This window comes from Macrobrachium rosenbergii, chromosome 44 (assembly GCF_040412425.1).
Source record: "Macrobrachium rosenbergii isolate ZJJX-2024 chromosome 44, ASM4041242v1, whole genome shotgun sequence".
In the NCBI taxonomy this organism is placed as follows: Eukaryota; Metazoa; Arthropoda; class Malacostraca; order Decapoda; family Palaemonidae; genus Macrobrachium; species Macrobrachium rosenbergii.
The window spans coordinates 22,984,591-23,008,003 of NC_089784.1; the positions used below are offsets into that span (position 1 = coordinate 22,984,591).

The window sequence follows — 23,413 nt, forward strand, 5'->3', positions numbered from 1 at the left end:
TCTATAGATGCAAATATCTATATTTCATAGCCTTTAGACCTTACTTTAACTTTTCATTTTGTGCATCTGATATACAGAAAGCTATACGGGGCCACATACAGACATAAACGCAACATTTAGCTCTAAATATCTACATGAAATACCAATTTAGTTCATTAAAAAAAGAAAACACCTCCAATTCTCAGTCAGTTTTTCGGGATAAGTTTGTAAGTCCGATGTTCTTTTCTGTTCTAGCTACGATCCACTACAGCCATCTGTCTATCAGGTTCTTAATTCATAATTTAAGTGAACAGAATCAAAGTGGATTTTAAATGGACATGACCATACAACTCAGCCTCGTTTGGGAATGAAACTTGGGTTATATTGAACGAATTTTTATTAGTAAATCAAAAGCTACTTCAAGAAAACTCAGTTACATTATTTTTAAAACCAACAATTCTCCCTTTTTTTAAGTAAAGTTTGTATATATGTATGTATATATATATATATATATATATATATATATATATATATATATATATATATATGTATACATAACCTTATCAAGATTATATGGTTATGTAACGCATGTGAGCTCGCGTCTCTGGGCGTGTTTACAAACGACACCGCTAGCAAAATACTTGTAAAATTTTCCGAGGGCTGAAAAACCCGCCCTGTAGGATACCGCCCAGCTGCTCAACTGGGTGAGCGAGGAAGAGCTGGAACCTCAGCTGAGTAAGTGAGGGAGAGGTGGTGAGGTGATTCCTAATCAGTAGGCAGCATACGAAGGACAGTAAGAGAGCTTCTCTCTCTCTCTCTCTCTCTCTCTCTCTCTCTCTCTCTCTCTCTCTCTCTCTCTCGTAATTGCCTCGTCGTCTCTCTGGCAACTCACTTCCACGCTATTCTTAGTGGACAAACTTAATCTGTGAAGTTGATACCTAGAGATACACCTTCACCGACGGTTAGATTTGCCTCAAATAATATTTAGTTTCTCGGTGACTCTATGGCGTCGCTCTGAAGTCTGGTGCTTTGTGTACGTTCTGTGAACGCAGGAATTCCTGAGTCGCTTTGGTGAGGATGCATTTACCCGGTGCTTATGTTTGCTTAGAATTTTTTGGTGGGCAATTATGTACTGTGGTCAGTGTTTAATGAAATACGGTTCTCTGTAGGCTGGGGTTGGGTGCCATTATCACGAGAAATACATAGTTAGATTCTCAGGTAAGCAGACGTTGTGGAGTGATCACAGAAATAGAGACTGCAGAGATAAAATAAGGATGTATATATTTTCAAAGTACATTTTTGATATCAAACTGACATATACAAGACAACCTAATAGTCTCCTTAGAAATGGTTCATGTCAACCCAAAGTTATGATTCGGCTAATATGAAAGGGAAATTGTTTAACGTAATCTAACTAACCTCAGGCTCTGTCGCGACGTTAAAGTGATTCAACATATTAAGTGTCTTAATTGTTGTCCGGATACTGTGCCTGTCACCCGTTTTCCAGGATATGTGCTGGCGTTACGATAACAAAGAATTCAATACTTTCAATGTTGTCTGCCCAAGTGTACACCTTATTCACTCGTCAGCATAAGATATTGCATAATAATATAGAAAAAAAGTGAAACCTCGGTACTGAGGTTAATTTAAGCAGTTTGTAAGCCTGGAAATGCAACTGGAATGCTGCTTGGGGAGACAGAACGGCATATCTTAGGAAGACGGTCGGGCAAAGAGTGAAAACAGAGTTTTTGTTGTTATTCTTTAGGTATGCGTATACATCTGCCCCATGGAAATATTACCACGAGATGCCTTTTCAGTAGAACGATTTTCAAGACAGGTTAATTAAGGCTTAAATGCGATGAAAAAATGGTTAGGGGCGTCATTGAAATAATGTCTTATGTTCATTCACGCATACAGGATTTTATGAGAGAGGAAGAGAGAGAGAGAGATAGCAACGTTGGATTCTACTTTGCTTATTTATAAATGAACTTGTTACGCCTGAAAATATGCTTTAAAAACATATTTTAAAGATGTTGCCGTTAAAAGTGTCAAAAATAAATTCTGTCTTTCTTACACAACACTACCTCAAGAAAGATTGAAAAAGAGCAGCACGTTATGAGGAAATGGGAAGGTCTGGCAATAACAAGGTCACGTACAAAAAGACCTTGGGTGACTCATAATTCGATCGGACAGAAGCCCTGTAGCCTACCCAGAGGTCATAAAAAAAGAAAACACGTACCTTGAAGCAAAGAAAGAATAAGAGACAGAATCTCTGATCACGCTTTAAACATAAAAATGAACGTGGCTGGATCTACGTAATAAAAAAATAATAATAAAATAAAAAACATCAAAATGAAAAAAGTTTGTCTTGATCGTGCACTGGAGAACCTCTCAAGAAGAAAATTAGCTGAGTAAATTTGAGAAAGAAAGAAGATTCTGATAATTGAATCTGCCGAATCTTCTATCAGTCTGGTTTCCTGTTTCGATATGATTGATATTTTGCCTACAGCGGTCAGTCATAATGACTTAATCGGCCGCAGTCTGAAATTCATGTTGATGTTATGGTCTTTTGTTGATTTCTATCCTGACAGCAAGTAACCCACCCTATCATTTGTTAGGTATTGTTTTGCTCATTTTCGACTAAAGCAAAAGACAACGGAATTTCACTTCCCCCGTGGCCACGCAACATCACCAAGGCCACCCTTCTCATGTTGACAAAATTATAGTCATGTGTACTGATGGTGATATAACCAACGGCTATTTCTGTTTTCCCAGAAGATTAGAAATTCTTGCCCTGACATTTTTCCTTTCACGTGTAATGTTTCTCTGTGGTCGCTAAGATTGTCAACAGATTAAATTTTTCATGAAATATCCCAACTAATATTATCCCTGATCCTTCTTTTTTTCTTCTCTACTATTTTCCTGTCTTAATCAGTTTGTCCATTTCATCTTCACATGAACTTTATTATAACATGGGTTCTGTGTTTGTGTTTATGTCTATTTTAATCTATTGCCAAGCCACAAAGTCCATGCTGTTGCGATTACAGCAATTTTCGTTAGCTGGCAACCTCATTCATTTACATCATAAAGCTGCAATTAATCTTTCTTGTTTTCCTTCAGTTACAAAGAGATGCCTTAAGGTACTGAAGAATTCGCCACTAGATTACAAGCTGAGAGAAACATACAGTCTTTGAGGGAGACACAGTGAGCTGAGAAAGACTACCTGCTTGAAGTAAGACTTTCCGCGCTGAGGAAAGTTCAAACTGAAAAATCATGTTTGCATCCTCAAGTACTTCTCTGAACCTGCTGGGGATCCTGATTTTGACGTTAAAGGTGACCAACACGAGAGCCCATCTTGGTAAGAAGTCTCTTTTGTTTGTATGTTTATTGATTGACTTATTTTCAAATTGTCTTTCAGCCACCCTCATCTCCATTACAAATTTTTACTGCGCATCATATATGAAATTCAGTGGATGCACTCTGCAAGAATGCAAAATTGTAAAGTTGTGCCCTCTCTCTCTCTCTCTCTCTCTCTCTCTCTCTCTCTCTCTCTCTCCTCAGGTCTAGCATGGGTACTCATCACTTTATAAACTTGCTTACTTGAAGAGTGCCATTCTATAAAACTGCTAAGGATTTCTTTAACTCACATTTTCCTTTTATATTACTCCCAGTTTAAAGTATGGCTCTAAATATCGTTTTTCTTTTTTTGTCTTTTATGATAATCACTTATTGAATGGTTTACCTAACAGCCATTCTTTCTTCATTTATTTTTATCTTTCTTTCCATCCTTCATTCTCATGTAACCTCCTTTTCTCTGGGGTTTGCTGTACTTGACAGAAAATAAGTCTAGATAAAAATATTCTTAAGCAGAACATAACAAGGAGGGGGACACCTTTTTTGAGCCAGCCCCCTTATCTTTTTGAGCTGATAACGCCTGCAGTAATTACATTCTACTTCCTGTTTTTCATTGCAAGAAAAGGATCCGAACATATCTGTTGGAAAGTGAACTAAGTTACAGAGCTTGTTTTAGTAAAAGTCGCTATCCCTAATGTCTAGGCAATATTCGTTATGTATGAAGATAGATTTATTTCGTGTTGTCCATTTACGCTCTTACATTATTTCCACTCTCTTATTTTTTCATATACTAGCTTCATAGTATTTCCATTCCAGGAAGTTGTGAGGACCATTCTACCGAATGTTCGAAATGGGAATCCTGGGGCTTTTGTGACACGAATCTAAAATTCATGGCTCAAAATTGTCCAGTCAGCTGTAAAATCTGTCTAGGTAAGCATTTCAGGAATAATTATACTGACTTGGCTACATCGAAAAAATACGGCTTAACGTGTATATTATTTGAACTTTTTTCTGGATGACAGATATCTTCATCAAATTTCCAAGGCGAAAGTGAGCTTCCAAAGAGATTTTCAAGACAGCTGCAAGGGCGCTAAGACATCTTTTTATCGTATATACATTCCCACAGGATCTAGAAACTACATCAAAAGTTCGCAAAAAATTTTCTTTTCACCGTAGATCCAGGATGCTTCAATCGTAGCCCGTTCTGCGATTCGTGGGCTCTCGAAGGATCGTGTACCCTTTACGATTTCGTGCAGATGCTCTGTCCCCACTCTTGCAACTTATGCCAGATTCCGGGCGAGTTCTTGTCCAACAACACCAGAAGCATCGCTCGGCCAGATTTCGGTACGTATATTGTGGAGCCTATCACAAGACTTATACAAACAGAGGTTATTTAATAAGGAGAAAGATTTTAGTCAATACTCACGGTAATACTTTAAATTCTGAGGCTTATTTTCTGTTTCCCTCATAGCTTATTTCAGCGATTTCATATTTCGAAATTTCATGTGCACTGTTTTTATGTGCTGTAGGCTGTGGGAGACCTTTAAGGGAAAGGAGGCGTGGTTTTGAAAGAGCAAAACGGCAGAGCACCTCGGCAGCTGATTTTCTGTTGGTAGGTAAATAAAAAAAACCTTCATTTTGAGGAAAATAAGGATGATTAAACTCATGAACTTGTCATTACCGCATGATATCAGTAGCGGTCACTCCAAGTTAAATTTCCCTTGAAATTCTTAAGATGCAAAAAACATACATCTTTTTTCTTAGAACATGAGTTATAGTTAAAAAAAAGTGTTAATAAAACTAACCAAAATTCCAACAATAGATGCTCTTGTTGTAGTAAATCAGTTTTCTCTCTTTTCAGCAGCCCGTACAGAGCAGATCTAAGAGGCACACAGGTATTGTATTGCAATACTATTGTAAATTCATTGTCGCGTGGGAAAATTGCTCTAAATCCATTTTTTTTATAATATTGCAGTAATATTAAATTCTATTAAAGGTCAGTTACTCCTTGGACTGACGTAATATTCCACAAAACTTTTCAAAGGCAGTATGTGCATGCATCTGTTTAGAATAATCTTAAACAACAGCAAGCTCAGAAGAATACGCATATTCCAGTACATCCATTCGATCACCACCACGACGATCACCACCACGACGTCTCCCACGATCACCAGACTCGCGCTCTTTTGCGGAAATCGCCGATTAATTTCGGGAAGGACCACTGCTCCCCTGTTCTGATTCATCAGAGGTTCTTGCTCGTTGCGGCACACTGCGCTCTTGATCCTGACAGGCCGTGAGTTGTCTTTGTCATTTTTTTTATAAATATTTTATCTGAAAATATTAGAAATCAAATGGTATTTGCAAAACCAGTAAAGAAAACTTCCTCTACTTGAAGGATTCTGCCAATATGAATCATCTAAAGGAGCCTTCGAAATTAAATCTGGCTGCTTCTTTTGTATGATTCAGGACTATCTTTTTTTTTATTTACGTAAAATTGTTCAAGTTATATCGTCTTGCATATCTTGTAAATCTTGTTATTAGATCTCGAAGACTATACTTGACACTTTCAATTTCTTATTTTACATATTTTTATGTTTGCCTTTCTTATGTCTTTTGTTTTGCCTCCATTTCCGCTTCCTTTCTTCAGTCTTGATATCCAACGTCTCTATCTATACTTCTTATTACAGGTGTTGGCGTTTCTCCCAGTTCCACCTTAAGATCCTTGAAAAATTAAGTATATCTTAGTTTAACCAGACCACTGAGCTGATTAACAGCTCTCCTAGGGCTGGCCCGAAGGATTAGACTTATTTTACGTGGCTAAGAACCAATTGGTTACTTAGCAACGGGACCTACAGCTTATTGTGGAATCCGAACCACATTATAGCGAGAAATGAATTTCTATCACCAGAAATAAATTCCTCTAACTCTTCATCAGCCGGCCGCGGGAATTGAACTCCGGCCCATCCAGTGACAGTCAAGAGCTCTACCGGCTCACCCAACGAAGAGCTATTAAGATCCTTGCACTTCATTTCCTTTATTTTCTGGCTCTCATTATCTTGCTGTCCAACCACTCTAACGCCCTCTTTTCACTATCTTAAGAGCTGAGTGACCGTAAATTCCCTAGTACTTGGTTTGACAGCTTAAATCTCATAGACATATTTTCAGTGCTGAATTAAGATGATTTTCATGTTGCCTTCGAAGAGATGACTGATTTAAATCCATAATTTTTGCCTTAGTATTACGCAGTTAGTCAAGGTACTAATTACCTAATCTAACAACAAACACTAACATCGACTTAAAAAATACTCATAATAGCACGAGTTTCAAAGAGGAGAAACAAATCTTCAGTTGTGCAACTGTACAAATATATTTAAAATGGAAGCTACACAGAGAGCTCTCGAGAATCCGTAGGTTTCCCCCTTTTCAATCTTTATCTCTTGAAAAGGGGAAGAGCGTAGATTCTCGAAAGCTATCGGTACAGCATCATTTTTAAATATATTTGTACAATTACGCAACTGTGGATTTGTTTCTCCTTTTGAAAAATCATGCCACTATGAGTATATTTCAAATTGATGTTAGTGGTCGTTGTTAGATTAGATAATTAGTGTCTTGAGTAGCTACTAAATACTAAGGCAAAATTTATGTATTTAAATCGGGGTATTTCTATGTATTAGCTCCACGCCTGTTTTTTTTTTTTTTTCTACACTTTTAGGGCTTCTGATACTGGCGGTGCATTTGTTTGTTGTCGGCCAAATGGAATGTCCCTTCGCTGTGTTTAGTACTGGCCCGGGGGTTGGGGGTGGGGCGGCTGGTACCCCTTCGTTAACAAGTTATTGCACTTGCCGGACGGGATATGAACCGTTCCAAACAGACGTACCCATGCTCTGTCTTGTGAAGATCGCGTATGGAAACCCCTTGTTGGGCGGACTTTAGGGGTTAATTGCAGGTTAATTACATTCGACCTCCAAAAAATAACGTTAAATTGTAAATAAGCAACCAAAATACTAAAAGAAACTGCCATTTCTCGCTAAATACCCGCCGTGTATCTATTACTTAGATCTACCTGAATCGGTTACCTGTCCATTGTTTCTCCACCTCATTGTTCTTTCTTCTCTCCCTTTATTAGCATTAGACGGATTCGCGTGGGTAATCTGAGGCCTGTCGATTATGAAGTGTCACAGGTCATCATTCATCCCAACTACAAGTAAGTTTTAATGATGATTATATTAGCTGGAACAATAACTGAGCTTGTTGGTAATATCTAATCCTGAACATATTTCTTCCCTGAGATATTTCTGAATTTGTATACTTTTCTGGAAACATAACAGAGAAACCAATAGTGATTTTGACATTTGAATTATTTTTGCTTTTGTTTTTTTTTATTTTTGTACCTTGATTTCGATTGTATATATATTAAATATATTGTTCATTTCTCTATATAAGAATACCCCAGCTCAGTTATTTCTTTCAAGTTTTTTTTTATATATTTATGTCATATCAGGTTTTAACAAAGTCCTGTATCTTTCAACAAAGACTAAAATAACTTGTACATACGGTTCAAATGATAGTTTGAAAACCTTTCCAAATTTGCCTTATTATACTACAAATCAATATTACTTTGCTCTAGATAATTCACCCAAGTAAAGTAATTATATTCCATGTTTTCTCTTCTCTTGAAAAACAGACTTAATTCCTACGAGCGGTATAATGACATAGCCCTCCTTCAGACTAAAGAGGCCATCCAGTTCAGTGAGGAGGCTTATCCATCTTGTCTGTCAGATCAGAGGCCTCCCGCTGGCTCTATAGTTACAGATAACGGCTCAGGTAACAATAATAACTTTACTTAAAAAATACTTATGCTTCTTGAAATGGAGAAACAAGTCCACAGTTATGTACGGGTACAAATGTATTAAAAAATAAACCACTTCAGAGGGCTTTCGGAAATCTGTTCGATTCCTCTTCTGAGATTGACAAGCGGGATCGAACAGCTTCATGAAAGCTCTCAGTAGAGATTCATTTTTAAATATATGTACCCACACATAGCTGTAGATTTACTTCTCCAGTAACTTTACTGTTTTTCTCCCATTATTTATATTGGTTTATAATTTCACGGCAACTGTTTTACTGCACAGCCAGTTTCCGATTGTTTAGATAAGGCCATTTGGGGTGACTCCAAGTTTTCATTTAGATTCATTAGTTACTATCGTAGTTTTTGTGTGCATTTTGTAATTGCTCTATAAAGGACATTTGGTCGTAGTGGTTAGTAAGGGTCTTGAATACTTCACCTCATATTTGCTGCTGGGCATTGATGGGAACATATCAGATTTTTTATTATGCTTAATAGAAGCTAGGAAGTGTCTGACTACGTGTCTTTCCATGTGACAAGGATGTTTCTCAGGGAGTGTACATGTTCTGAAGAAATCTAAGCCTCTCTTCTCACATTGAAGATAAAAGTATGCGTCAATTTTTAATTTTCATCATCATCATCATCATCTCTACGACAATTTTATTAATTTACAAGCAAAAAGCAAGAAAAATATAAAGAGTAAAATAAAACGATAAGGTTTAGGAGATTTCAACAAAGGCCGTTTGGTCTCAAAAGAACTGATTTCATCCTTGAACAGGTCCCGTGTCTGCACAAAGGGACGACGGTAACCTGGAAATAGTGCACTCGCTCCAGTGCGAAATCCTCTATAAGAGCGAAGGGATGGCAGACTCGCTCAGAGCTCATTATCCTCGGTTCATTCGGGACACGGACATCCTTTGCGCCAATTTCCGAGGAAATAACCCGTGTGAGGTAGGTCAGACTATCCACTCCGTGTGGTTTGCTCTCTCTCTCTCTCTCTCTCTCTCTCTCTCTCTCTCTCTCTCTCTCTCGTTGCACTTTAAACAAGTTTTCAGGGAACGATAATTATCGGATCACAGTAATTTTCATGAGGGGAAAATACTCAAAATTGACATGGCTTTCTCTGACTAGCTGTTAATTTAATTATGGTTGTAATTTGTCCCTCAAGTCAAAATGTAATAATTAAGTTCCGGTAAGAATTTTGGGGTGAGGTTTGCTAGCCCAACGCCATCCACGTGCAGATTCAACGTTGCTTGACTTTGCTTATCGGGTGATCAGCATTACAATGAGCCATAATGAATCTCAGTCTTGCCGGATAGCGGTCTGTGCTTCTGCTAATTCATTTAAGACGTTCATGAGCGTACATCGCCCCCAACACACACACATATATATATGCATACATATACGTGTATATATATATATATATATATATATATATATATATATATATATATATATATATATATATATATATATATATATATATAGTGTATGTTTTTCATAAGTACATTTTAAGAATATTCAGTGTTTGTTTCTCCAAATTCAAAACGGTATTTCCTCTATTGAAGAATCAAATAAATTTCCATTCAATGTAGTTTCTATCAAGTACAAAAATTAGGACATAATAATGTCTTCGTTATTTTAGAATGAGGACTCCAAGAGGATATTCTTTGCTGGCCTTCCAGAACTATGCATCTGATGGAAAATGCTGAAATATAGGCCTACCTGCAAAAGTGATAATTACAGGATACACAATTACTATTCAAAGAGTTTGGAAAGAAATGGATACATGCAGGTCCTTCATGTAGGCCTTTGTCCTCTTCAGATGTGATATAATATATCTAAGCCCCCTCCCTTTTGTCCCCCAGAAGCACACAAGAGGTCCTCTCTTCCGAGACGAGTCGGGGCGTCGCTTCCTTATCGGCTTTGTCAGCAAAGACTCCTCGTGTAGGCGAACAGCCGCTGCCTTCAGCCTTCCTGGATTTTACACCAGCGTGGCAGATCATATTGACTTCATCAACAGCATCATTTATCCTTAAATGCTTTTTTCCACACCGTGTTTCTTTGTGGATATAGTGGTTGGTACGGTACTGAAGGGTTAATCAGATGATGCAGGTATGAGGCTGAGGTAGTCTAAGAAGAATAATGACAGGCTGAGAATAGAAAAACACTGAAATGAGACTAAGTTAGTTTACTACTAGCTTGGTGTGAGGTAATGAAGGTAACTATGGCTTGTTTAGGCACTATGGGTGGATGACTTAGCCTTTCCTTTTTTTGAGCGTAACAGCAGCGACTTAAATCGTTGACTGAAGCGACCTGACAGGGCGTTTTCCGATAATTAACATCTCTTAAAGGACATCTTTTGGGTAATTTACGTGACCTAGTTGGGGGTTTATGGGTGAACAAGGATGCAGTGTAATTATACATTATATTGCAAGATGTAGCCTAATGAAATGTCAGAATTATCATAGTATAGTGGATTCTAAGGGATAATTAACTATCGTAAGAGGAGAGACTGATTGGTCAGATCGATTTCTTTGGCTTAATTCACCGTTGTAAAGTGACTAAATCGGTTTCAGTTGGAATTGCAGGAAGACTGGGCTTTCTTAATGGGCTACTTTGGCCTGACTGATGAAGCATAATTAGTAATTACGAAATGACAAAGTTAATTTGCATAAATTTTGTGGGTGACTGAAATGCAACTTATTCTTTGCCTTCTACTGTACGAGTACTTCTCAGATTAAGCCATAGGCTAGGTAGCTCTTTTTAATGAACCCCCCTCCAGCTGTTTTTATCTTAATGGCTCATTTCTTAGTAGGTTCTGGCAAATGTTTTATTGACGGGTGCCTTTCCTGCCTCCAACCTAATTATTGTTTAATAAAAATATAATTATTGTTGAGTAATTAAGGCTAGTGAGCAAGTCCAGTGAAAGGTGACTGAGGGACAGGGTGAGTTCGACGAGAGCGAGAAAACGGAGACAGGACTGAAGAGATATTCAAGTTACGGCGTTGCAAGTTGTGGAGACAAGTTCTTAAAATCTGCGGGTTTAATTATGTATTTTCAGCCAATTACCAATGCCAGATTTTGCAGCTGCAGTACCTAACATGATATTTAAGGCTTTATTGAAATATACTGTATTAACTTAGTTCACTCATTTGTCTTAAAGGCTGGGTTGCGTATGCGCTATCCTTCTTCTTTAAAGCTTTGCATGTTAGAATATATTGTGGTGTACCGGTACTAACCATAAGCGTTACTATGACTCTGTCTATGTGGATGTGTATATAATATCTATTGAATCACTTTCAAGATTCATAATTCCAACAAATGGGTTCTGCTGTAAAATAAGAAAAACGACTTTGTACCATTAAAGAGTACCAGAAACTACTATTAGATCTATCACTATTTCCCCTCCTGGATGAGTAATTACATTTTCAAGACTAGGATGAACTTCGAATCTAGCTGATTCAGGATTCTCTTACATCGCTAAGACCATTGTAAAAACAAAGGTTGTCTTCTTTTTGCTTCTCAGGGTAAATTTATAAAGACTGCTGTTAAGAGAATGACACCTATTATAGTATTTCGCAATATTTCACGGGTCTTCGTGTACTGATAGATTTTTTTTTCAGAGCATGGCCAAAGTTGAGTGCTTGAATAGCTGTTTTATGCTTAACTGAAAGTTGATTGGCAGTGCGTTCAGAAATATCAATAGATCCTTGAATAAATTTCAGTCCTATTGATTTTTTAAAATGTTATATTTCATGTTTCATTTCATTACGTTTGGTATAATTTTTTTGAACAGAAGTTTATTTAGTATAATCAAATCTGAAAATATACGATTTTCATTCATATTCTATGCGTTTCAGTTTTTTCATAGCTCAAAATTTTCGTACAGCAAATAAAACTTGTTGAAATTAACAGTCGAGGCACAGCTGTTTATATGTCTTACATATGTGCCTCACTGTCGAACTTCTCAGTTCCAGGGGACCTTTATTCTCCCTGAGGATGCTGTGCAGTTGGAACCTCAAAAGTTCAAGCCAAGGTGCAATGCATTACTACCCTAAAATAATTCTCCCTGTATGTTGTAATAATTTACTTAGATTTTATCTATTTATTTTTTAATTTCTTAATTTATTTTTTCTTTTTTATAACTGATCTCTTCTTTCCGTATTTCTTATTACCTTCTGTTGCTCCTTTCAAATGAACACCATATTCTTTGGAAGCCTGAATTTCAAGCCACTGGCCCCTGTGGCCTTGTTCCATATGAATAGGGTTCATTTTCTGAATAATAATCATAATAATAATGTCTGTAACACCACTATGCAAGATATCTCACAAAACTGGTTGAGAGAAAGGATTAAACAAACACTCGAAACGAGATGGAAACCATTTATTCAAGAAGCATCATCACCCGAAGCATCACTGAATAGGCATGTAGAAAACACATAAAAATGAATAATGTCTGAAGGGCTTTAATACTTGCAAACATTGAACGTTAAGTATACATAAATAAAGACCCATGAGTATTATTACTGCCTTTTATTACCTCTGCTAAGAAGGTTACGCATTGGGTTAGCCAATACTTCAACACAAAGAAATAATGGAATCTTCATTAATTTTCAGATCCTCCACTTACAAAAACATATCACCACACCAACTAGACTGCTAAACTAGGCCTAATTGAGATCTAGAGTTCGAGCGTCTGTGGTATCATTATTTTGTAAACATTATTTCCGAAGCAGAAGTTGGATATGGGAAATGTGAGGTTGAGAGAACATGATAACATACGCGAATTAAAGCATAGCCTACCTGGCTACGTAATTAAGCGATGTAAATAAAACTCCGATCACGACGGGTAAACGACACTATTGATGAAATCGATGTGGTCTGCGACGCTGACGTAGAATCCAGGTAAAGTATAACTTTGTCCACTGCAAGGGATACCTTGACTTATGACGCCCACTAAGTAGCGCCGCCCGTTGGCGTCCTGGTACAGAGGTCCTCCTGAGTCGCCCTGCGGGAGAGAAAGTCGTTGGGATAAGATTTCAAGAACGGAGAAATACCCTCTATCAATTGGTTTCTCTGTTCTAGACTTTGTACTCGTGACATACTGGATAGAAATACACAACTGAAATATATATATATATATATATATATATATATATATATATATATATATATATATATATATATATATATATATATATATATATATAGAGAGAGAGAGAGAGGCTCTGCGATAAAAGCAGTTAAAACAAAGAAATTATGAGAGAGAGAGAGAGAGAGAGAGAGAGAGAGAGAGAGAGAGAGAGCACTATGATAAAGGCTGATAAGTTACGAAAATAAGAAGAGAGAGAGAGAGAGAGAGAGAGAGAGAGAGAGAGAGAGAGAGAGAGAGAGAGAAACGCCCATCTACTCACCTGGCAGGCATCTGTACCGGGGAAGGCAGCACAGATAATGTCGGATCTCTGTATGAACTGAGGATACTGGTGTCTGATGGTGGTACCCAGACCCTCGTGTACGTACCGAGCTTCGCAGAGTCTGGAGTCCAATATCCTAAGGTCAGCCTCTTGTGCGTGGGCTGAACGATGAGCTGTTAAGAAAAAAAAAAACAATTAGTCTATGAGTTTTTAGGCAACGAGCGTAAATATATATATATATATATATATATATATATATATATATATATATATATATATATATATATATATATATATCAGTGCCTTAATATGAGTATTTTATATCATATGCTTATGAAGATCAGTTGCGATGTTATAGTAATAAGTACTAATTATTAAACTTTTGGAAACATATTTATTTTCATGATGGCGGATCAGTTAAAACAAAATTGTGACATAAAGAGTTCCATTTAGACTCGAAGAAAATTGAAACAGCAATGCTAGATGAAGAAAATTCGGTCATTTAAGAAGAAAGAGGTTCTCTACATTATAACATATTACGCAGTTAAACAAATGTGCCTTGTTTGCGCACTTATTCAACAATAAATCCGTTTTATATAATATATCCTCACCCGGATTATTATTATTATTATTATTATTATTATTATTATTATTATTATTATTATCTGAAAACATTTACATCTGTATAATCCACAGAACTTTGTTAAATCCAATATTGCCTAAGGGAATAATCTCAAAACCTATGCAATATAAAATGAAACAATTCAAGATAAATTCAGTAAATAAAACGAGAATAGTAAATTTAAGAACAAAGTGTACAATAACAGTGTAATTTATAACGAGAAAATATGAAGTCTCCCTAAGGCGATTGAAATGACTGCCGCAGTAGGCCTAATGTTTGGTTTGAAATATGAGAGTATAAGAGCAGAGTACAAGATGCAAAATGAGTAAAGTGGAAAGCATTTGTTTTGTATAAACCGGCAATCGGTTTTTGTTTTGCAGTTAGTATGTCCCATATACATTTAAAGGTAAGTAGGCGAACTCTTAACCATTCTTGGTACGGAGAATGTGGCATCACCCAAGGTTTGGGAATATGGTACTATGGTACCAACCAAGCATAAAGCGATAAAGTGTGGTATTCTCGCTAATTACCACGAATGGATGCACAAGCACTCCCTTCAGCCATGAATGTGCATACCGAAAGAAAGGTGAGTGTCACCAGCCACCGAATTACGTATGCAGTTCAAGCACCACAGCAGAAAATATACGAGTGGGTGTTACGTTGACGAGGTATCGTGGCCAAGAGTTACGAGTATTCTTCATTTTGATCAATCCATGTGACTGTGTATTCGGTTTATCTCCTTACAAAAAAAAAAAAAAAAAAGATGGACATTGACCTTGATCTTCGTATTTTTTAGCCTTTGCAAAAAGAAGAAATTATGCGCAGTACTAGCGGCAATAATGCAAAGCTGTTTTACATGTGCCCATATGTTTTTTCGTGTACTGCTGACTAAAGTGGGGTTTATTTGTTTTTTTTTTCTTTTTAGCAATTACCGAAAACTGTCTAGAGAAGAATCCACGCAGAATGCTCCATTGTTTGAAATGTTTTCCAAATATTCCAAAGTAATATTTAATCCGTAACAATAAGCTGCAAAACAAAGTTATATAAATAAATTTTCCCGCTGGCATCTTTCAGTAAATACTGGAACCAAATCTAACTTGATATTGAAGAAGAATTTTCATGAGTAATGTTGAGAAAATTAGGAATTTTGTAATCTACCTAACTTTTGCTTTTCGAGTCAGGAGAAATGCTTTGCTAAATAAAGCATTTCTGTCAACTCGAAAATTTGTTCTTTGTGAAACATGCAAATAAAAGAATTCGAGGGTGAATCCACATTCCCTGTGGCAGTCCTAGTGTAGGAACGTAACCTTGGAGGCCACACTTACATACACACACACAAACTTCCAGTATTCGTGTTTGGAGATGAAGAAGTTAACATCATCAAATCTAAGAAATACACTTTTAGTAGATGACTGTCAGTATGAGTGACTAATGAAGCAACATAAAAATAAATAATTTTTGCCAGTTTTCTTCGCAAACCTCTCCCTAACACCGGAAAAGTTTCAGCATAGTACAGCAGTAACGGCTAACTAATAGAAAACGGAAGCGGCGAGTGGTAAAGGAAATGTGAAAAGAGGCTGATTTAACTGAAAGAAAAATAAGATGACTAGAATTCGCAATACTTACTCTGGTTCACCAAGCCGAAGCCAGAGCCAGTTGCGATAGACCCAACAGCTGGCCTCCTGTCTGAGAGGCAAAGCGGGAAGACCACTTCGTTGAATTGCATCTTATCCACTGTCTCAATGATGGCTATGTCGTTATAGCGTTCAAGAGAGTTGCGCCTATTCAAGTGTAAAAAAGATGAACCTAATGATAATAAATATTTTAACTGATACATAATTAAGCGTGTTAAAAAAGTATATTATTAAAATACAGGTGATTATGAGACTAACACGTGGTAAGCTGTGACTGCTGATATTCCCAATTAAATTCCACTGTCTCTCGCATAATTTTAGTTTTCTGTAAAAGACTATTGCGCCGGCTTTGTCTGTCCGTCCGCACTTTTTTTGCCCGCACTCTTAAAAACTACTGAGGCTAGAGGGCTGCACATTGGTATGTTGATCATCCACCCTCCAGTCATCACACATACCAAATTGCAGCTCTCTAGCCTCAGTAGTTTTTATTTTATTTAAGGTTAAAGTTAGCCATAATCGTGCTTCTGGCAACGATGTGAGAGACCACCACAGGGCCGTGGTTAAAGCTTCATGGGCCGCGGCTCACACAGCATTATACCGAGACCACAGAAAGATAAATCTATTTTCGGTGGCCTTGATTATACGCCGTAGCGGCTGTACAAAAAACTCCATTGAACCGAAGAAACTTCGGCGCATTTTTTACTTGTTTATTTTTCTTTGCGACTTCGTTGTCACACAACTGCGGAAAAGACATCAGTACTAAAACAGTTTCTCTCCCGATACTTTCTGCCTATATCACAAACATAAGGTGGGAAAATTTGCTAAGAACTATCTACTTTGAAAAGGGAACCAGGTAAGATCATATTGTTTGTAGAACATGCATGAACTTGATCCTAAGGCACGGTGCGTTGTTATCAGTCATAGGTTAAAAAGGAGGTCCCAAGGTTTCATTTACGACGGAATACTTACTTAAACTTCGGATGAACTGTGATGAGCTTTACCCTGTAATCAGCTGGTCTGGCCCGTGCTTCGTTGTCAGAAGAGAAATCCAATTCACCCACACGAACCATTATAGGCCTAGTAAAAAAGAGAGAAAACGTTACCTAATATTACGGCAATTATGGATACAGTAATTAAGTATATAGTAAATGTTATTTTGAATCATTTCAGTATGCCATCCTGAGGAAAAATTGAATAATGACAAAGAAATTGGACACAAAAACGAACTCACGGTCTATCTTGACTGAACACACAATGAGCAGCTGTGATTAGGAACCGTTCGTGGATGATTGTTGCTCCGCAGAATGCGTCGTTCACGCTAATCCTCAAGGGAGTCCTGCCTTCTATACCAAAGAAGTCGTATATCAAGATTAATGGTTGCATCAAAAGATTTGCTTTACGTAAATAAATGGCAAAGATGGTTTGGCACGTAACAGAGTGCTTGTCTATTTGGTCTTGCACTGTAGCATACATGAGAAAGCAAGCTAAAACAAATCTGTGAAGCGCTAAATTTACTGTTGTCAGTAAACATTGACGTTTCACTTTACCAATTAAAGGGTTCAGCACTAATCGATCGGTAAAGCGAACAAATTTATGTGGTCGAATTTCAGGTTGAATTGGCTACTTGATGACTTTTTACAGATACACTCACTGGAGTTAATTGAGCACCGTTTGGAACTAGGTTTTTGCTCCTGTCTGATTATTCTCCCCAGGAAGAAAGACAAGAATAAGAAAAGGTAAATGGCTGTAATTATAAAAGGACTATAGAATAGTATTAGCAGAAACGGTGGACGGTAGACAGCAGTTGAGCAAAAAGGAAATAAAAATGTTAACAGTAAAAAGGTAGAACATCCAGGTTTAAAGTAAAACAGACTTCTTTTACAAATGTATCATTCGTACAAAAAGAGTTTTACAGCTTTAGAAGGTAGAATGATGTTATATGCAGGGATATGCCTCCACAATGATCTGGATGACGCAAGATTTAGGTTAGTCCAGCCAGGACAAAAACTGGACTCTTAAGGTACAATTATGCATTCCGAATTAACATCATGGCAAAGTTGCCACTTCGTGAATTTTGAATAACAGAACCGTCCTGGTCTTCTAGAAGACGAATTCCATTCCGTGCTTTAGAGAAGATGAGTGTGATGCAAAACCAGCAAATACAGAGATGAAAGAAGTTTAATAGGAGGACATTCAAGGTGAAATAACGACGAGTGAGGTGTACCTTGTAAAGAGAGAATAAAAGAAAAAAAAAGGCGAGGTTTTCCCGTGATGGAGAGTCGTGTCGCGCTACAGGTTAGGCGAAGACCCGACGTAGTTGTGAATTTTGTTTGTTCCTTTGTTTTGCCTTGTTAGTATGTACCGCAATTACAACAAACGCCTTGAGAAAAGTTTCATTTTTATTTAGTAAAAATATATCAGAGATCGAGTGCTCGAAAAAGCCACACTAATTTATTCAATAATCTGAATTGGGGAGATATAACGTTTCCTTTAGCCTATGATTATTCAGATTAGTGCTTTTGTAACTGCTGCTTTTTGTGCGTTCGCGCGCGAGCTTGTGCGTGCATGTGAGGGTTTTTTGCTGCATGCCTGTCGAGTTATCTGAGGCTTACAACATTCATACTATCTATAAATTAAACAGTTTGTAGAAAATTGTCATGAATACCGTTACTAACAATGATAATTATTTATAAGTTTTGTATGTACATATATATATATATATATATATATATATATATATATATATATATATATATATATATATATACACATACATAGATAGATAGATAGATAGATAGATAGATAGATAGATAGATAGATAGATAGATAGATAGATAATATATATATATATATATATATATATATATATATATATATATATATATATATATATATATATATAATATTAATTTCCTGGGCTTTGTTTCCAGGGGTGTGTCCCCATTCCCCCACTTCCCTCTCCCCTCAAAAGCTAGTTTAAGCAGGATGGTCCCTGAACACCTCCCCCCTCTCCCCGGGACATATCCTCCTACATCCCTCTCCTCTCCCCTCCCCCTCCCCCCCCAAAACCAGTTTAGGCAGTGTGATCCCTAACACCCAACTTCTCCCGGGGACCTCAACTCCCTCATGGAAAAACGATAATTCCCCTTCCTCCTCCCCTCCCCTCCTCCTTTCCCATCCCTCCTCCCTACCCCCTCCCCTTCCCACATCCCTTTTACATGTTTTATGATGTCTGTAACTGACCAGAAGGTATGGGAATGGTATGGTATGGGTATGTATATGGATATGGATAGGATATGGGTATGGGTATGGGTATGGGTATGGAATGGATATGGGTATGGGTATAGGTATGGGTATGGTAAGGTTATGGGTATGGGTACCAAGATATGGTTAGTTGTTTCTATATGACCGGAAGGTATGGGAATAGTATGGTATGGGCATGGATATGGGTATGGAATGGATATGGTTATGGGTATGGGTATAGGTATGGGTATGGTAAGGATATGGGTATGGGTATCAGTGCGGGTATGGTACAGATATGGGTGTTGTACAAGTATGGGTATGGTATGGGTATGGGTATAGGTATGGGTATGGTATGGATATGGGTATGGGTTTGGATATGGAATGGATATGAGTATGGGTATATTGTAGGTATGGGCATGGGTATGGTATGGTATGGTGTGGGTATGGGTATGGGTATGGTATGGATATGGGTATGGGTTTGGATATGGAATGGATATGAGTATGGGTATACTGTAGGTATGGGCATGGGTATGGTGCAGATATGGTTATGGGTATGGATGTGGAATGGATATGGGTATGGGTATGGGTCTAGGTATGGTACAGATACAGGTATGGGTATGGTATGGGTATGTGCATGGGTATGATACAGATATGGGTATGGGTATGGGAATAGGTATGAGTATGGGTATGGTACAGATATGGGTATGGGTATGATACAGATATGGGTATGGATATGGTACGAATATGGGAACTAGCCAATTCGAGCGATAGCGAGCATCTGCTAGTATATATACCAATGAAGGCAGGCTTCCAGAAATAAACCAGTTTCAGCACCGCCTCCAAATCCTAATTTAAGTAAACCACCTAAAAGTTTGAGTCACGTGACCAAATATACTTACAGTAACTTCTAAATGAGTAGGTTTGTTTGTTTGTTTGTTTGTGTGTATGTGTGTGTGTGTTAGTGCATGAGAAAGAGAGAAAGAGGGTCTTAGTTTTCATGTAAAAGTATCGTTAACGGCTTAATACTACAATATCATAAATCATAGACAATCAGCATTACCAGATATGAAAGAACAATTAACGTATAGTTTTTTTTTTATTTTATTTCGTTTTATTTCTTTTGGAGCTGACAGTAAATATCAGTAGCCGATATCACTGGAGCTCATCGGAACTGGGTGTTCATGTTCCTCGGTAACAACCATTAAGCTGATTAACAGCTCTCCTAGAGAGGGCTGGTCAGAAGGATTAGACTTATTTTACATGGCTAAGAACCAATTGGTTACCTAGCAACGGGACCTACAGCTTATTGTGGAATCCGAACCACATTATACCGAGAAATGAATTTCTATCATCAGAAATAAATTCCTCTAATTCTTCATTGGCCGGCCGGAGAATCGAGCGCGGGCCTAGGACAGTGCTAGCCCAGTATGATATCGACCCATCCAATGAGGTAACGACCATTGGTTACAGTGATATCGGCTGGGGATATTTACCACCAGCACAAAAAAAATAAGCAAATAAAATCAGGCTTAACTCTCTCTCTCTCTCTCTCTCTTATATTATATATATATATATATATATATATATATATATATATATATATATATATATATATATATATATATATATATATATATATATATATATATATATATATATATATATATATATATATATATATATATATATATATATATATATATATATATATATATATATATATATATATATATATATATATATATATATATATATATACATAAGGTGATGAGCTTAAAAACACTTAAATAGCCACAAATATGAGTTAACCTTAAATGAAAGCGTTGAGCAATTAGGAGAATGATCATAGAAATTTAGTGAAATTATGAGAAAATAAACTAAAACCAGAACATTACAAATTAATAACATAAAGACTGGAAACTCCTTACCTGTTGGGGCTGGCACTCTTAGTTGCCCAGTTTGCTGGAAAGAGATTAAAAAGGAAAAGGGCTCAAAGTCTTATGTTTATATGGCTGTCTGGGATTCTGTGTAAGACTCTTCAACGATACCAGTATTATTTAAGTCAATCCTTTCTAGTAAAGTAAATTTTGTAACTGGCTGAATTTGATGACTTAAAATTCAACAAAAAATTCTTAAAGTTATTCTTTTGTGTTCGAGTTTACTGATCTCATAAAATCACTTAAAGAAATGCCAGATGTACTGATTCACAGTACCAAAACAATTACGGTGTCATTAACATCATTACGTTCGTAACAATCTCCACTTCTAGAAAAAATAGTGAAATAAACATCAGAAGTAATTTTCATAACAGAAACATTGAAGCTGACGTTAATTTCATTATCATTTTCATCCTCATCATCTTAATAATCATCATTATAAATCCCTCACCTGTCCTCGCTGAGAGATAGTGTACCCAGGGTCGTCTGGGAAAATGATTTGTCTCCTTCCTCTGATGAAGGAACTTGACCCTGGCCTCCCGCAATCTGTGTGGAAACAAAGGACATACTTCAAGTATGGGATACAAACACGTGAATTTAAATTGGTAAATAAATTTGGTTTTCGAGCTGGGACATTCTTTAGGCTGTCATTTTTAGGCTGATAAGTTGCAGTTTATTGGACCATGCTCCAGAGAGCGAAATAACAGAAAAAAAGGCCAAAATTTTTAGTTGAAGTTGGTCAACAACAAAATGTTTACACTTTGATGCGAAAAACATCTGCCAAAATAATGTAAAATATGTAACTTTTTACCCTAACAAAGCTAGGATACCCTGACTTTCCAAGGCCATATTGTTTATTACTATTTATGCTATCCAGTATAACTAAAGCATATTACCTTCAGTTTTGACAAAATGGATTTATGCAATGTATGAATTTGTAAAATTAGTTTTATTCACCGTATCAATAAAATCTTAATTTATAGCACGGAGGCAACATCCAGGAAGCAAGTGATGTATGTAATCAAGTGATATATGTAAATAATATATAAAATTTAAGGCAAATGCCAAGCGCAGGGAACTATGAGGTCATTCAATTGTTAGCAGAGGGTGAAAAGTTAGACGGCGGAAAGATAAGAGAATGGGGGTATATTAAAAGGAATGAAAGGGATTGCAGCTATGGGTCGAAGGGACGCTGCAAAGAACCCTAAGTAATGCCTACAGTGTGCCCCGTGAGATGCACTGACGGCACTACCCACTTACGGGGAATAAACGTAAAATACAGTGAAAATTGAAATGAATATAGATCGTGCTTTTATTTTTAACAGCATGTGTATATTAATTTACATATATCTGGGAATGCATGCATTTCAAAGCACTTACCAAAATCTGGCTTGGTGATAGTTTTTGGCAAAAGGTTCTCCGGCAGCTGGCAAATATCACAGCTGTGTGGACACGCTGCTTGCACCTGTCGGGAGGTCTGACAAAATCCTTGCTGAAACCAGGCTCCGCATAATGCATTGCGATCGAAACAGCCAGGATCTGTTAAAAAGGGTAACGAAAAGGGACATAAAATGAATTTATATATATTTATACAGATGTGTGTATATATGCATATAATATATATATATATATATATATATATATATATATATATATATATATATATATATATATATATATGTATGTATGTATGTATGTATATAGACACACGTATGTATATATATATATATATATATATATATGTATATATATATATATATATATATATATATATATATATATATATGTGTGTGTGTGTGTGTGTGTGTGTGTGTGTGCGCGCGCGTGTATTTTCGTTGGATACAATGATCTCGTAACTTCTCGACTTTCTCGGGCATTTTGGATACTTTTATCACTATATGCCCCGAATACGAGAAGGAAATAAATGAAAAACCTTGCAGGTCAGGTGCACATCTCAGAAATATTCCCCTTTGAGTGCAAAGTGAATTCGAAATTAAACGGATATTCTTGTCTTGATATTTGATAATTAAAAAATGATATGCTTATTTCTCTCTTATCACTGGAATGACTTACCCACACAGACGTTGCACGAGTGAGGACAATTCTTCGCCATGAATTCCAAATTCGTGTCGCATTGTCCAAAATATTGCCATGTTGGGCACTCGAAGAAATGATCTTCACAGCTCCCTGTAAAAAAAAAAAGAGGAAATTTACTAAATTTATAAGATGGTAAATATTGTTTAATGTTCTTGATGCATATTTTATTAGACAAAATTTCAAATAAGGGATTTTTATAGAATTTCATGATGTGGGCCTAATTTGCTTTCATGCACATGGAATTCATCTTAGGTTTACATGCACTGAATAAAATACCAAGTATT

General features: G+C 36.8%; 2 protein-coding genes across 11 annotated transcripts in view; one reads left to right on the forward strand and one right to left on the reverse strand.

The window, feature by feature from the left end:
- The first annotated feature begins 655 nt into the window (after positions 1 to 655).
- On the forward strand, positions 656 to 11,564 carry LOC136829401 (CLIP domain-containing serine protease B4-like). 9 transcript variants are annotated; one of them, XM_067087903.1, is made up of 11 exons: positions 656 to 714; positions 3,100 to 3,337; positions 4,150 to 4,263; positions 4,510 to 4,677; positions 4,863 to 4,945; positions 5,195 to 5,228; positions 5,449 to 5,626; positions 7,460 to 7,537; positions 8,018 to 8,157; positions 8,958 to 9,130; positions 10,048 to 11,564. In XM_067087903.1, the coding sequence occupies exons 2-11, from the start codon at positions 3,253 to 3,255 to the stop codon at positions 10,216 to 10,218; spliced, it is 1,224 nt and encodes a 407-aa protein (XP_066944004.1). In that variant the 5' UTR covers positions 656 to 714; positions 3,100 to 3,252; the 3' UTR covers positions 10,219 to 11,564. The 9 variants fall into 9 exon arrangements, with proteins under 9 accessions (XP_066944004.1, XP_066944007.1, XP_066944002.1 ...); XM_067087906.1 differs by having other exon boundaries at positions 709 to 772; positions 5,198 to 5,228; XM_067087901.1 differs by having other exon boundaries at positions 712 to 772.
- Positions 11,565 to 12,551: 987 nt separating this feature from the next.
- The window catches only part of LOC136829400 (trypsin-1-like), a 14,020-nt gene continuing 3,158 nt past the window's right edge, over positions 12,552 to 23,413 (reverse strand). For both annotated transcript variants that reach the window (XM_067087898.1, XM_067087897.1), the window contains exons 3-11: positions 23,106 to 23,219; positions 22,413 to 22,571; positions 21,484 to 21,578; positions 21,024 to 21,057; positions 17,084 to 17,195; positions 16,822 to 16,929; positions 15,845 to 15,999; positions 13,597 to 13,769; positions 12,552 to 13,190 (exon numbers count right to left, since the gene is read on the reverse strand). In XM_067087898.1, coding sequence (XP_066943999.1) covers positions 13,023 to 13,190; positions 13,597 to 13,769; positions 15,845 to 15,999; positions 16,822 to 16,929; positions 17,084 to 17,195; positions 21,024 to 21,057; positions 21,484 to 21,578; positions 22,413 to 22,571; positions 23,106 to 23,219 — 1,118 coding nt within the window. In that variant the 3' untranslated portion in view covers positions 12,552 to 13,022. The remainder of the gene's footprint in view (positions 13,191 to 13,596; positions 13,770 to 15,844; positions 16,000 to 16,821; positions 16,930 to 17,083; positions 17,196 to 21,023; positions 21,058 to 21,483; positions 21,579 to 22,412; positions 22,572 to 23,105; positions 23,220 to 23,413) is intronic.